The sequence below is a fragment of the Sylvia atricapilla genome, chromosome 21, assembly GCF_009819655.1.
Source record: "Sylvia atricapilla isolate bSylAtr1 chromosome 21, bSylAtr1.pri, whole genome shotgun sequence".
Classification (NCBI taxonomy): Eukaryota; Metazoa; Chordata; class Aves; order Passeriformes; family Sylviidae; genus Sylvia; species Sylvia atricapilla.
In genome coordinates, this window is record NC_089160.1 from 3,725,894 (window position 1) to 3,739,649 (window position 13,756).

General features: G+C 52.9%; 1 protein-coding gene across 1 annotated transcript in view; it reads right to left on the minus strand.

The window, feature by feature from the left end:
- DRP2 (dystrophin related protein 2) overlaps positions 1-13,756 on the minus strand; it is a 28,828-nt gene that overhangs the window by 7,998 nt on the left and 7,074 nt on the right. Inside the window, exons 2-12 of the mRNA XM_066333967.1 lie at positions 12,597-12,727; positions 8,437-8,570; positions 7,511-7,667; positions 6,315-6,435; positions 5,591-5,859; positions 4,923-5,069; positions 4,353-4,431; positions 2,970-3,030; positions 2,520-2,581; positions 2,182-2,256; positions 47-248 (exon numbers count right to left, since the gene is read on the minus strand). Coding sequence (XP_066190064.1) covers positions 47-248; positions 2,182-2,256; positions 2,520-2,581; positions 2,970-3,030; positions 4,353-4,431; positions 4,923-5,069; positions 5,591-5,859; positions 6,315-6,435; positions 7,511-7,667; positions 8,437-8,570; positions 12,597-12,698 — 1,409 coding nt within the window. The 5' untranslated portion in view covers positions 12,699-12,727. The remainder of the gene's footprint in view (positions 1-46; positions 249-2,181; positions 2,257-2,519; positions 2,582-2,969; positions 3,031-4,352; positions 4,432-4,922; positions 5,070-5,590; positions 5,860-6,314; positions 6,436-7,510; positions 7,668-8,436; positions 8,571-12,596; positions 12,728-13,756) is intronic.

Genomic DNA, 13,756 nt, shown 5'->3' on the forward strand with positions numbered 1-13,756 from the left:
CCCAAGCATGGCAGCTCCAGAGCTGGAGGGACAGAGGGACAGGTACCTGTCAAAGACATTCAGCAGCCAGTTGAGGCTCATGTCCACACAGAGGGGCACGTTGACCAGGATGCCCCTCTCCTCCTCCAGCCGCTCGTAGAGGGCAGTCAGGCAGTGGATGACCTCCACCACGTCCATGGCCCGGTCACTGGGCTGCAGGTCGTGCTCATTGAAGATCTCCAAAGCTGTGGCCAGGGTCACCATGTCCACTGCACAGAAAGCAGAAGGATCAGAGGGGAAATGAGAGAGGTGAGAACCAAGAGGAGAGAGATGCAGTCCTGCCCCAACCTGGAGCAGTGTTAGTCCCACTGTGATGGGAAAGATGATGGTAGGATGGGTGCAGCTCCCAGAATTTCTCTCCTGCCTGTAAACCTCTCCCAAAATACCACATCTCCACCCTGAGCCACCATTCTCTGTGACCTTCCTTCCTCATTGCTGTGTCCAGCTATGGCCATGAAAATGCTGCCCATGGAAGGCTCTGCAGAGCCAGCCCAGCGCTGGCCTCTCTGCATGTGCCAGGTCCCTGTGGGGCTGCTGTGGGGACGTGAGGGGGCACAGACCCACACAGGCCCTACAAGCAACTGCCCAGAGATGCATCAGTCCTGTCTCCAGCTCTGACAGGGTGAGGGTGTTAAGGCACAAACCCAAAACAGGGTTAGGACAGCGTGAGCTGCCCTGGCTGCTCTGCTTTCAGATTCCTATGGCTGCAAGTGTTAGCAACCAGCAACATTTCTTTCCTGAGAGTCTTTCCATCTTTGAGACCATTTATATTCACAGTACCCAGGGGATCATGTGCCTTTTCCACACTGTAACTTCACTCTGTGGAGAAGTCCTCCCTTCTACTGTCAAAGCTGCTACACTTGCACTGGGAAGCCCCAGTTTCCATGCCAGGGAGTATCACTCCTGCCCACCCTCGTGTCCACACTGCCCACGACTGCAATATGGCTCTGATCTATCCCTCGCTGCCTCTTCCCTACATAGCCACTCCACCAAACTTCTCATCATGGGAGAGCTGCCTTGACAACCTCCTTGCCCTTTTCTCAAGAGTATCTTGAATAAAAAGCACTTATTCAAGTCATTTCTGGGGTGGAAAGAAGGCGATAGTGCAGCTTGTGAGATGCAGGAGATACACAAGCAGCACACAGGAGAGCTCTTCTCTGCTCTTTGCCCTTGTTTCCTCTCCACACCTTGCCTGCTGCATGGACACCCCAACAGGGTGGCAAAAGCAAACTTCTGCTTTCTTCCATTTGCATTACATCATCTCTGAATGGCTCTGGGTACAGGACAGCCTGATCACCACAGTGTCATGAAAATACTCCACAGCCAGGAGTTTGGGACTTTCTTGAGAACCCAACCTCCTCTTACCCTGACTCATTGCCTTCTCCCAGCCCTTTCAGAGGATGTCAAAGAGCACAGCTCTGCCTGGAACCCCACTGCTGCCTGCCTGTACCTCCTCCCCTTCATGAACAGTTAATTCAGAAGGAGGATTTCCCTCAGCCTCCTGCTGCTTCATTTTGACAGAGCCTTAGGTGAGAGGCTTTGTAAAAAGCTCTGAGCAGCCAAGGACATGCATCTATCAGATTCCCATCTTCCTGCTTGCCACTTCCACCAGAAATTCCTCAGCAGTTTCCAGGGAGCAGCTACCTCTTGGAGAGATGTTTGAAATCCTGTCGTATCATATGCACCTGGATATTAACCCTTCAGTTTTCACCAAGAGTGCAGAAGTCAGGTTTATTGGCTCTCTTCCTCCCCTTTAAGTGGTGAAGCCCTCTCTTGTCCCTCCCCCTGAGGCTGGTTTCATCTCTCAGTTACATCCACACCTTCTCCATGCTCCTTTGGAGCTGCTTGGTGAGCTCCTGCCTGATCCCACAGCTTTGTAACTCAGAGCTGGACCACTTTGTTCTCATATCCCTTTGGACAACACTTGCCCTTGAGTCATTTCCACCCCAAGCCTGTAAAGAAAGGCACTGACACAGACGAGGGGGGGAGTTGCTCAGCTTCCCAGGCTGATCTTCCTGGTTTCTCGCCTCAGCTACCTGTCCCCTGGTGCCTCCTGCCTTTGATGTGCTGATAAAAGCTTGTGTTGGTTTAATGCCTTCGCTGAGGGAGACCCAACAGAAGGGGAACCCTTCCCACACTCACATCGAAGGGCTTTTTGCACCCGTCGGAGTTTCATGGCAGTCCGATACGCCGAGAACTTGATGTTGTTCAAATCCGCTGCAGTGACACAGGGAAACAAGAATAAAACCACAGCACAGTGTCCTTATCTCCAGGGCAGGAAGCAGCAGCTGCAGCTCTCAGACCCCAGCCTCACCAGCAGAAGCAGAGCACATGCAGGAGAGGGAGGAGCAGAGCCTGGCAGGGGTCACTGTTTTTGGGGGACCACAGAGGGGAGCAGGTGACCTGGGGGAATCTCATGTGCATCTCATGCTGCAAAGAGGCAAGTACCACTCAAATGGTTCTGTGAGAGAACTCCTTACCCAGTGTCTGGTACAACTCTGTCATCTTTGGGTGGTCCCAGCACGTCGTCTGGGCCTGGTGGCTGGAAGCAAATAGATGGAGACCAAGAGTCAATCTGGTAACCAAAAGCTGCCATGAGAGATTAAAAAAAGGATCTGGCCTGTGCTGGGAGTGCTTCTGTGTCTGCAGACCACTGAGCACACTCCCCAGCCACAACAGCATGAAGGATGCCCACAGTAGGGTATCCCCACTTGCTGCCAGCCCCCTCCTCTTCCAGCTGGGCTTTCCCCTCATCTTGGGCATCCCAGCAGACAGGAAAAGCCTGGATCTGCCAGGCTGAGGAGCATCTGCTTCACTGGAGGTGAGTTCTCACTCCAGTGTGCTCACTGCCCCCCTCTCCTCATTGGTGCCCAACTCCTGATCCTGCCAGGCCAGGGAAGACCCGGGGCCATGTCTGGGAACACACTCACTTGATGTAGTATGGCACTTTGTTGGGGGAAATGGCTCGCTCCCAGGGGACCTGGACAGAAGCTGCAAGGAGAGAAACATGTGTCACATCAACACCAAATGCTCCTCTGAGCTGATGCTGTTTCTGATGACAGCCCAGCAGGACTATGCCAACAGGTGGGTGCTTCTGAAAAGGCCACATCTTCCCAAATTACGAGCTGGGTGTGTTTTTGCAGGCAAGGGGATGCTGCCTATGAAAAAGGCTCAAGACTGCTGGTCTTGTTAGAGACATCTTGCCTCTGAGCCAGGGGTTTTGTATCTGGCTGAGCTCAGAACTCAGGAAGAGACGTTTCCTGATGCTTCTGATGATGCCCAAGGAAACCTTGTGGTCACCAGTGGGCAGGGCTTATAGCAGATGAGATTGGGCACACAGACACAGCACTGCCTGTTATGACCAGGCTCAGACACCCAAAGCATCTGTTGCTCCTGTTATTCCTGCTCTGTGTGCCAGCTACAGTTGTCTTGGGAAGATGAGGGTTCATCCCATTCCACCTGCCAATGTTACATAGAGGATGGGAGCCATGGCATGACCCTCAGTTATTTTCCTTTTCCACAGGTAGTGTATCAATTCCAGCAACTGGAAAAAATCATTCTTCCTTTCAGATAGGAGTGTGCAGAGCTGTGACCTGCAAAAACAGCACCCCTCGACCTCGCCACATGAATGAAAACCTCCTGAAAAGGCACATTTTTAACCTCCAAATGACTAACATGGGATATGAGGGACTGCCTTTCCCTGCCATCTGTTGCCTTGCTCTGGGGCTGACAGTCCCAGTGTCCCCTGGGTGTTGCCTCAAGTTTGCCTGCTTTTCACTGTTTGCATTTTGCTCTCACACAGCTTCAAATAAACTACGTATATTTTTAGAATTATTTAAATTCTTCTCCTCTGAGAGGGGAAAGATGATTGATGGTGATGTTCACCAACGAAGTCGAAAAAAGTGGATACCTCAGTAGCCAATCTTTACCTGTCTGTAAAATTATATATATTATAGAGTCAAAAAAATAAAGTAAAAAGTTTCCTGCTTGACCTCCTGCTGCCTGCCTCGTCCTTTCATGCTCCTAACAGCAGCCACAAGTGTGACCCTCTGTCACACCTGGGAGCTGCTACTGCAAGTGTCACAGCTCTGCACTCTGAAGAGAAACCACACTCTCGTCCCACCCGTGTCCCACAAGGTGAGGCAGCACAATGCCAGCTTTGGAGATGCCTCCTGTTTTGGCTTCCATGCACCAGAAACCAGTCTGGGCCCTTTTCCAGCCTCCAGCATGGCTCTGGATTCAGCAACAGGACTTTGCACCCTGTGTTCCTGTGCCACAGCCCAGACTGCTCATGGCAGAACCCACTCACGTACAGGAGAGGAAGTGCTGGGAGCCTGGCCCAAAGTCCCGGTGGGCGTCCTGGAGCTGCTTCAGGCGTTCGTTTATGGAGGCCTGCAGAATTGGAAAATAAATCACTGGCAGTCCAACAGGCGTTTTGGATTGATGACCCACTCAGGAAGGCTTGTGGGTGGACTCAGACATGCCCCAGCACATAGATGCTCTTCCTCCCTCTCCTATCTTGGTGTTTGTGTCCTCCTCCAGCCTGCTAAATCCTCCCACAGGCTGAGGCAGCACAGCCACATCTCCAGCTCACCTCTACCCAAACTGTCACAGACATCAAAGCAGTCACAGCTGGTACTGACCCCCTCCACCAACACATCCAGATTCTCTCTTTGTTCATCTCACTGCCTCTTCCTGACCAAGATCTCTGCAGATATTACCAGACTCTTTCCTTACACTGAACTGATGCTCTTCTCCTCCAGGAACACCAGCTATAACATCCTGCTGTGCCAAACCTTACTTGAGGCTCAGCAGTGACAGCCCTCCCCAGCATCCTCCTGCCCATGGTTTATTTGCAGTGCTTGCTCCTGACTCCCTCCCACCTGCAGCTGTTTCCAGCGGGTGTTGATCTGCTCCAGAGTACGGGAATTCTCCATGCACAGGTGGACATCTGAGATGGCAAGCTGGTGGGCAAGATCATTGACCACTTTCACCCCATCTTTCATGGGGGAGAGCTCTTCTTTGAACAGCTGGAGTCCAGTGCCCGGGGACACAGGCATAGAGCAGGGGAAGAAAGAAAAGAAGCAGGTGAGTAGCCAAGACTTGGATCTTTTTCCTTTGCTACAAGCCATGGTGGGCTAGTGGCTGCCAAGCCACTGCTGACTAACCCTCCTACAGGGTACCTTAGCAGAGGAAAAAATACCCAACCAAACCAACCAGGCAGCAGATTACTCATGATAAATGAAATGGGGGACTGCAGATTACTCCTGATAAGTGAAAAGGGGACTCCACTATGCTGAGCCACTGTACCTGTGTAAGGTCTGTGCCATGACAAGGTGCTCAGCATGGCCAGCTGCTCAGGACACTGCCGGCCAAAACCTCCCCACTCCCAAAGCAGAGGGGGCTGTGGGAAGGAGGCTTTGGCCCTGAGTTCTCAGGTAATGAGGCTGCCTCGGAGAGAGCAGTCCATGGGAGCAGCCCTGTCCTCCTGGGAAGCAGCATTTCATCACCTCCATGGCCAAGGCTGGAGCCTCCTCAGAGCCAAAAGTACCTTGGTTGACTGGATGTGCTCCGGCAAGGAGTCAATGAAGAGGTCCCCGATGGGTTCCCACGTCTCCCTCACACTTTCAGCCTGGTCCAGGGTGGTGCTGAGCTCTTCCATAGCCCCTTTAATCTCCAGCAGCTGCTCCAGGGTGCGTTCAATGTGGCGGTGCTGGTCCACACAGCGGGCTGTGAGCTTTTCCCACAGCTCACTGGCCACGTTTGCCTGCTTCCAGACAAAGCGGCTGATGTTCTGGATCCGGTGGCGGGGAGACACATCTGGGCAGGAAGAGCAGGAGGGGAACAGGGAGCAAAAATGACCGACCCACAGGAGAGTGGGGCAAGGGATAAGGAGGACAGGGAAATGAGAGATAAAAAAAAAAAATCTAGGGAAAACTGGAATAATAAATAATAATAATATCCATCTCTGCACCAGTTCTTCTAGGTATCCAGCCTCTCTATACTCACAGGCAGAAGCCGTGCTGCCTTTAAAAAACCAACCCAAGAGCACATCTGGTGCTGCCTGAGGAGGTGCCCCCATCATGGACTGCACCAGGAGCCTCTGCCTTTTCCTGGGACAGAGACACTGCTCTGTGCCAGTCTGACCTTAGGCCAAAGGACTGGGCACGGTGATGTGAGGCAGATGTGCTACTTCATGCCACAGCAGCCACCTCCAGGCCAGGCAGGGAGGAGCTGTGAAACCAGAGAACAAAAAAAGGGGGAGCTCCACAGACCTTTGCTTTCCAAAGTTGGTTCTTCTAATTCCTCAAATGGGTGCTGGGACAGGAAAGCCTGTGCTGATTCCAGGACAGAGTAAATGTATGGTCCCCGAGACTTCACTTCTTCCATGAAAGCCTGGAGAGCAGAGCAGAGAGATGAGACAGCAGGCTGAGCCAGAAAGTCATGCCCTGGCTGCCCCCTTGCCAAATGCTGCAGTGATTTCTTCACCCCAAGGCCCAAACCTCACTGGAGGCACAGAGAGAAGTCAGTGTTAAGAGAAATATTTTCACAGTTCAGGGAAGGAATGACCACCTGCCAGAAGGTGGCTCCTGCAGAGGTTTGGCCTGCAGCTTGGCTGGAGTGGAGAGACAGAACAGCAAGCCCAGAATGGTGTGTTGAGCCAGGGCTGCACAGGAGGAGCTGGTTTATTTATGGTGCTTTCAGAGGCACTGCTTGCAGACGCTCTTCACTCGTGCAGCGAGAGCACAGCCACAGTAACACTCCTTCCAGCAGCTGCTCAGCAACAGGTCCAGCTGCTGCAGGAGCAAGGAGAGGAACAGCAGGATGCCCCAAAGCAGCACATCTGCCAGGGAAGATTTCAGAGGCACGCTAGTCTAGTAGGTCCTCTCCTCCTCTCGAACTGCAGCTACCACACCAGTGCTGTCTGCTGGATGGGCTGTTTGTGCACCAGGGAAGCTCCAGCAAGGATGAGGGATAGCAGCAAGAAACATTTTGTGTTTGTTTTCAAGGTAAGAACAACTAAAGCCCAACAGCCACTGGCAGTGAGAAGAAAATGCAGGGAGCATGGGAGCAGGAAACTCTGATCTCTCTGGGTGTACCCCAGTTTCAGATATGGTAGCATGTTCCTGCAGGCATCACTCATGTCCCAGCCACAGGATTTCCCCTAGACCAACCAGCAAACTGCTCCAGGATCCCAAGAGCAGCAGCCAGTGAGAGGCTGGACATAGAGAAGCCACTACAAATGACAGGGTTTACTGCAGGTGACTCTAGACTGAAATGGGGGTTTATTGCCTAAAACCAGATGGGCTCTGCCTTTTCTCAGGAAGCAGAGATGGAGACACTCAAGGACTGGGGTACCCACAGGCTGTGGCATGGGCAGTGGCACGAGGCAGGGGCCCCAGCCACAAGGGCAGGGCTGCCCACCCAGAGCCCATCCCCAGGATCAGGGGAGGCAGCAGGAGGAACTCACCGCGTGTGTCTCCTTCTCCTGCTGCACCAGGAGAACATCACCCCGCAGGGGCAGCTGTGCCGACAGCTCCTCATCCTTCTGCCCCAGCCAGTCAATGATCTCCTGCAGAGGCACCTGCAGCTTCCCACTGTGGTCAGAGAAGGCCTCCAGCCGAGCCCTGGCAGGAGAGCAAGGACAGTGAGATAGACAGAGAGACGAGGAGCAGGTTCCCTGAGGAGGGAAAGCACAGCACCATGGCCAGGTGCTGACCCCCAGGACCTCCTCAGGGATGGCAGCACAGCTCAGCATGGGCTGTGCATGACCCCCAGCCAGCAGAGAGGCACCACTGCCAGGTGGGGTGAGGCATGGGGGCACTGAGGAACTGAAGTTATTCCTCACCCTGGAGCCCAGAGCAGAGGACAGTGTTTGCCTGTGGGTCAGAACTGTTCTGGCTAGCAAGGGGGGCTTGGAATGGCATTTACATGTCTGGGCAGCTTCCAGGAGCCTTGGATTAAGGCAGGAGACAATTAACACGCCCCAGTTAAGCTCTCTGTCATGCTGGCTGTGGAGCTGCAAACTCTGACAGCCTGGAAGGCATGTTCCCCTCACACAGTGGAGAGGGCTCCCAGCAAAGGGACAGGCACAGAGGAGGTGGAGGCAAAGCCATGGGGCAAAAAGAGACAACTGCAGAGGTGGCAGAGGATAGAGAGAGCAGCAGGAAAGTAGAGGAGGAAGGAGAGGACAGGATGCATAGAAATGGAGGAGATGCTTTCCAGATAAAGGAGATTCAAAAGTCTGTGGACCAGAGGGGGAGCTGAGCCAAGGTCACTGTGAATTCATGTGGCTCATCAAGCAAAAAAAGTTCAAAAGCCTCCTGACAATCACAAGCAGCAGGCAAGGCTGGAAGGCCAGGCCAGCCCAGAGCTTGCTCCAGGCAGGACTCTTACCGAAGGCTGTGGGATTTTTTTTTGATCTCGTTCCAGCAAAGATTCATGTCCAGAGGGGCCTGGGGCCCGGCAGCACTGCTTGGAGCCTGGGGGGTTACACACGAAGGTCCTGCACCATCCTGTGAGGCTTCCACCTGGGCAGAAACAGAACCACACTGCATCCAGAGATTGCTGACTGGTGCTTTGGGAACCTGCCTGGGGACACCCACCCCTCTCTGCCCTAACCCTGACTGCTTTTTCACCTCTCAAAGGGGCTGCCCTGTTACTTAAGCAATCTGCTAGCAGCTCCCAGGAAACTCCTGGCTGTCTATGGGAGAAGGATGCAGTGCTAGCTCCAGCAGCACTAAGAGCAAAGGTTGAAGGGAGAGCTTACTGCACATCTCCTGTTCTCCTCAGTTATCCAGCAATGAGCTTATCTCTCTGAGAGCTGTTAAGCCAGAGCTGGTCCTTATGTGTCACAGTGCCTGCAGGGCAAACGATGATTTTTCCCATGTTACACAGAGCTGCTGTGCTTCGAGAGGAGGCTGATCCTGCTGTTCCTAGGGACCAAACAGATCTGCCAATGTTCTTTTTGCCATCCCCAATACTGTGACTTGCCACCTGCTCCTCTACAGAGGCTCCAGGATATTCCCTGCCTGCATGGCAAATCTGAGAAGCCACTTCTCCTCCACAGATGCTGCTTCTCCTCCACAGCTCTCCAGAATGAGCAGTCGTGGGAAGGGTGCTGCAAAAGGCCATGGAGAGAAGACAGCAAATCCTAACCCAGCCACACAAGGGAAGCACATCCAGCTGGAAAAACGGGGTTCTGATCCCTGGACAACAAATCCTTGTTGGAATCCGCTCCTGAGCCTTTAGCATATGCCCCTGCTCACAATGCACTCGGCTGCACATGCTGGTGACAGCGACACACAGGATCAGAAGCCCCTCTACCCAGGACTCAGTGAGTGAGAGGGGATTTTCTCTCCAAAAAACACAGTTTGTCGAGCAAAACACGTGGACACTTTCCCATAAGTGAGACATCAGCGAGCTGTGTTGGAGAAATGGCAGCATTTCGATCGAATGCTGCTTTGATATTAGAGCTCGCTTGAGATAATTATCCCCCGGTGCTTAATCAACCATAATTAAATGTGTTAGTACTTTCTAAACAGCATACAACAGGCCAGATAAGGGCAGCTGCCTTGGGGGAAAAGCAGCAGCTCTTCCGAGGGGAATGTGTAGATACTTGTCACTTGTGCTGTCCAAGGCTCATGGAAGTGTCTAGAGAAGAGATTCAGCCAAGCCAAGGAAAACAACAGGCAAGAGAAAACAGCCAGACATGGAATTTGGCTGCACAGCTAAAAATACCCCCTCCACACCAGTTCCCAGAGAAAAATCAAATGATCGCCAAGACTGGTGCTAAGTTTGATTCGTCTAAAAACATCCACCAGGCTGTTCTCTCCCTCCCCATCCTGCCACTCCAGAAACACCAAGAAAACAGAGAAAACCATCACCCACAGGGTTCACAGGATTCTTGGGGCCACGAATAATGATCCACTCGAGCTAAAACTGCTTGCACATAGAAAAAAATCAATGTGCTCATGGCACTGAAGTAGCTCAATCCCACAGCACTGCCAGGGAATGCTCCAGCCCTCTCCTCTATCCCAAAGGAATATCCCAAAGGGAGGGATCAGCTCTACCTGGGTGCAGCACAGCTCTGCACACAACACAGTCCTCCCAGCCTTATTTAACAAGTTAAAAGCCCACCATGGCCTCAACTCCCGAGCCCCATAGATAATCACCTAGGAGTGACCAAGAGCTGAACATCTGCTTCCCTAAGACAACCCATCCTCCCAAAACGAGCAGAGGGAGAAATAAGTGCTTTTCCTCTGTGCACCACGTCGGCACCCCTTCCCCAGAGCCAGAGCAGCGGGCAGCCTGGACCCTCACTCCCCCTCTACCCTGGAAGAGGTTTTATTTTCGGGTGGAGAACACTCACGCCGGCTGTGGCATCTCCCTGCGCTCAGCCCGAGCTGTGCTGGATGACAACAGCAGCATCCCTCCGTCCCTCCATCCCTCTGCCAGCGGGGCAGGCACGGGGAGAGCCGGCCACTGACCCCCCAGGAATGTGCAGGGAGGCGGCACTGCCTCACAGCCAGCCTCAATCCCAGCTTTGTCCAGCGGCATTCCAGCAGCCTCCGACCTGCCTTAACCCCGTGGCTGCCCTCAAAGAGCAAGGCAGGCACGGATCTGCAAAGGGCAACCCCACGTGGGACATCAGGTGTGTGCAGGGTCATTGCTTTGGGCACCGGGGAAGAGCCATCCCTGCATGGGCAGGGCAGAGGGGATGTGCTCGGATGGGCAGCAGAGACCTTGGCTCAGATGCTGGAGCACAAACAGGAACGTTTGCCAGGGAAGGGATTTATCCAGGAAATTATCCCATCAAGCCTCAATGACCCAGAAGTTAAATAGGTCTTGAGATCTAATCCCAAAAAAACCCTCAAAGATGCCCTTGTTGTCTCCCAGCACAGTGTTGGGTACCAGCAGATGGTCACACCAGCCTGGACCAAACGCAAATAGTTTCTTTTTGCCAAAAAGCTCTGGGCTGGCTTCTTGTGTCCCCCACAGTCCTGACGCCCAGAATTTTTATCATGCTCTCTTCCACCTACAGGGAGGGAAAGAAAAGCTCCCAGTATCTCTCCCTCTCTTCCCCTCCTGCCTATCTGAGGGGTGTTATTCCTCCCTGTGGAGGACCAGCTCCTGTCCTCAGCACCTCTTTGGTCCAAAGGGTGGGAGAGCAGCTCCCAGGCTGGAGGAGGGGGCTTCAGTGAGGCTGGGACACAGCTGAGGATGGGCTGTCTGCAGCCTGCCAAGAGCTTTCAGGAGTAGCAAGGACAAGAGAGGGAGGCTGTTCCCTAGGTGGCAACAGCAGCCCCTTCAAACAAATGAGCTGTCATTAACACTGCTCCTGCTCCCACTGTCCCCCTCTCTCCCAGCAAATCCCACGGGGCTCTGATCCCCTCACAGAGGCTTGGACTGCTCAGGGAAGGCTTTTCCCTGCTCATCTCGTTCTATCCCTCTCCCTCCTCACTTCATTAGCTGAGCTGTTTATCAACTACCCGTGCACTGGCCCAGCAGCAGCACTGTAACAGCCAGCCTGGGGCCAAGAAACCCTGACTCAGCCACCAAAAGCTGTCCCCCTGCCTCATTCTCGCATGCTGGAGCCTCTCCAGAGACAGTTCTGCCTTCCTCCTGCAGATCCCAGCTCCCTGAGGCAGAATGGCTCCAGGCTGATGGTCAGCCACAGCAGGGAGAAACCTCAGGCTCAGCCCTTGCTTTTCATGCTTGGAGCATGACAAAAAAGAAAAAGGCAGAGCTGGGACCTCCTTTGTCATGGGAAGAACGCTGCCAGTGCCCAAGGGAACCTTTGGCACTGTCCATCAGTGCCCGGTCAGGCGAGAGGTACTCTGGGACCAACAGCTACAGGCAAAGAGGGATCCAGAGCCCCAGGCAGCATTTCCCCACGCCAGAGGTGCTAAACCACCTCATGACAGCTCAGTGCAGGGCACAGGCAGCTTTGCAGTGCTGCCAGCACACCTTTCTGCTCTTCACTCTGCTCTGCCATTTCCCATGGGGTCCCCAGAGACCTTCCTTCCCCTCTGGTGAGGAGCCTGGCCTGAGGCTCAGACATCCTGGGGGAAAGAGGAGGGAGACCAAGATATGTCCCTGAAGATAAAACTAGATTAATCAGGGGTCATATTCCTCCTCTGCCTTACAACATCCACCAGAGGCTTATTTCCAAGCTCTTCTCCACAACCAGGAAGAGAGAAAACCTACATTTTCACCAAAAGCTGACATTCTTCCAAGTTCTCAGGAAAAAAAAAAAAAAAAAAAAAAAAAGCCCAACCGAATACATGAGAGCTGTTAACAGTAGCCTCCCATTCTTTATTGTCAAAGAGGCTCGAAATCCAGCTCTGCAGGTTGTCTCTCTTCCCCTACTTTGGGAAACACTTCACAGCTGGAGTGCCAGAGGAGAGCATCCCCCCTCCTTTGAGTGCAGCTGACAGGGGCTGGAGCTGGCAGCCTCCCCTGCCACCAGCAACAGATCCTGGTTTGCCCCACAGGAATCTGCAACCCCTGCAAAAAAAGCTGCCAGGAGAAAGGCTCCCAGAGGCAGCTCTTACCTGAGACAGCGGGCGGGCAGAGCTGCTGCGCTGCGCCGGGACGTGCCACTCAGGACATCGTGGGAGCACATAGAGCCATTCCTGCATCACCAAGGGCTGCATCAGAACTGATGGTCATGGGGATGGAGCACCTGAAAAAGCAGCGTTAGAGTCCCCCTGGGTCAGCTTGCTGAGCCCCTTCCCAGCTGCCTGCAGCACCGCCTCCATGGCAGCTGGAGACTAAAAGGAAGCGTTTTTTTTAATTGATACTTCCACTAGTGTTGCCATCTTGTTTCATCCAATTCTATTTTTTTCCCACGCGGCTGTGCAATTTGCTGTATTGATACACTGTTAGTAGATCCACCGATTACACTGCGCTTTCAGAAAGGGTTGGCTCTCTTGAACTGTCCAAGATGGCTTAAAGGAAGGGAGAGAGGATCTCACTGTCATGCTCACTATTCTAGTTTTGGTTGAGATAACAGCCACTTTCTTCCTAGCAGGTGGTACAGTATGGTTTTTAATCCAGAACAATTTATGTTTAGACAGAACAGACACATCCCCATAACAGACAACACCTTCAAACATATTTTTTCATTTTATATCCAGAAGGCAATTGCCTAGAACCCCAGCTTCATGTATCTCATACTGTGAGCTAGCTTTTTATGAGTTCTTGCTCATTATGAGCTACAAAATTCCCTTCATTATCCCCATTTTTGAACTGCATGACCTGTAAAGCCAGTTAGCATTGGCCCCTTGACTATTCCATAGATCAGAAATGTGACCTCTGGTCACAGTGCTGCTGGGGTTTGCTGTTTGGACTCTACATGAGCTAAAATAGGGATTTATTTCATTGCCAGCACCGTCTCAGCTTTATGGAAAGCCACGAGAAATAAAGCTCAGAGAAAACCTGGTGACTGCTTTCCTACTTTTAGAAGGTAAAAATCACCCATTCCAGCAGAGAGAGCTGCGTGGAGATGAGGCTGCCTTCAGGGGAATAAGTGATGTGCTGATGGAAGAAGGTTGTTGGCTCCTTCACACCCAGCTCAGCTGGACAGCTGGGGGGAATCTTCCTGCTTGGCCCTGGCAGGGCAGGAGCAGGCAGCACATCCTGCACTGACAGCAGCCACTCTGGACAGACAGGTGAGGAGAAATCCCCCCGGCTCTGCTCACACAGCCCATCT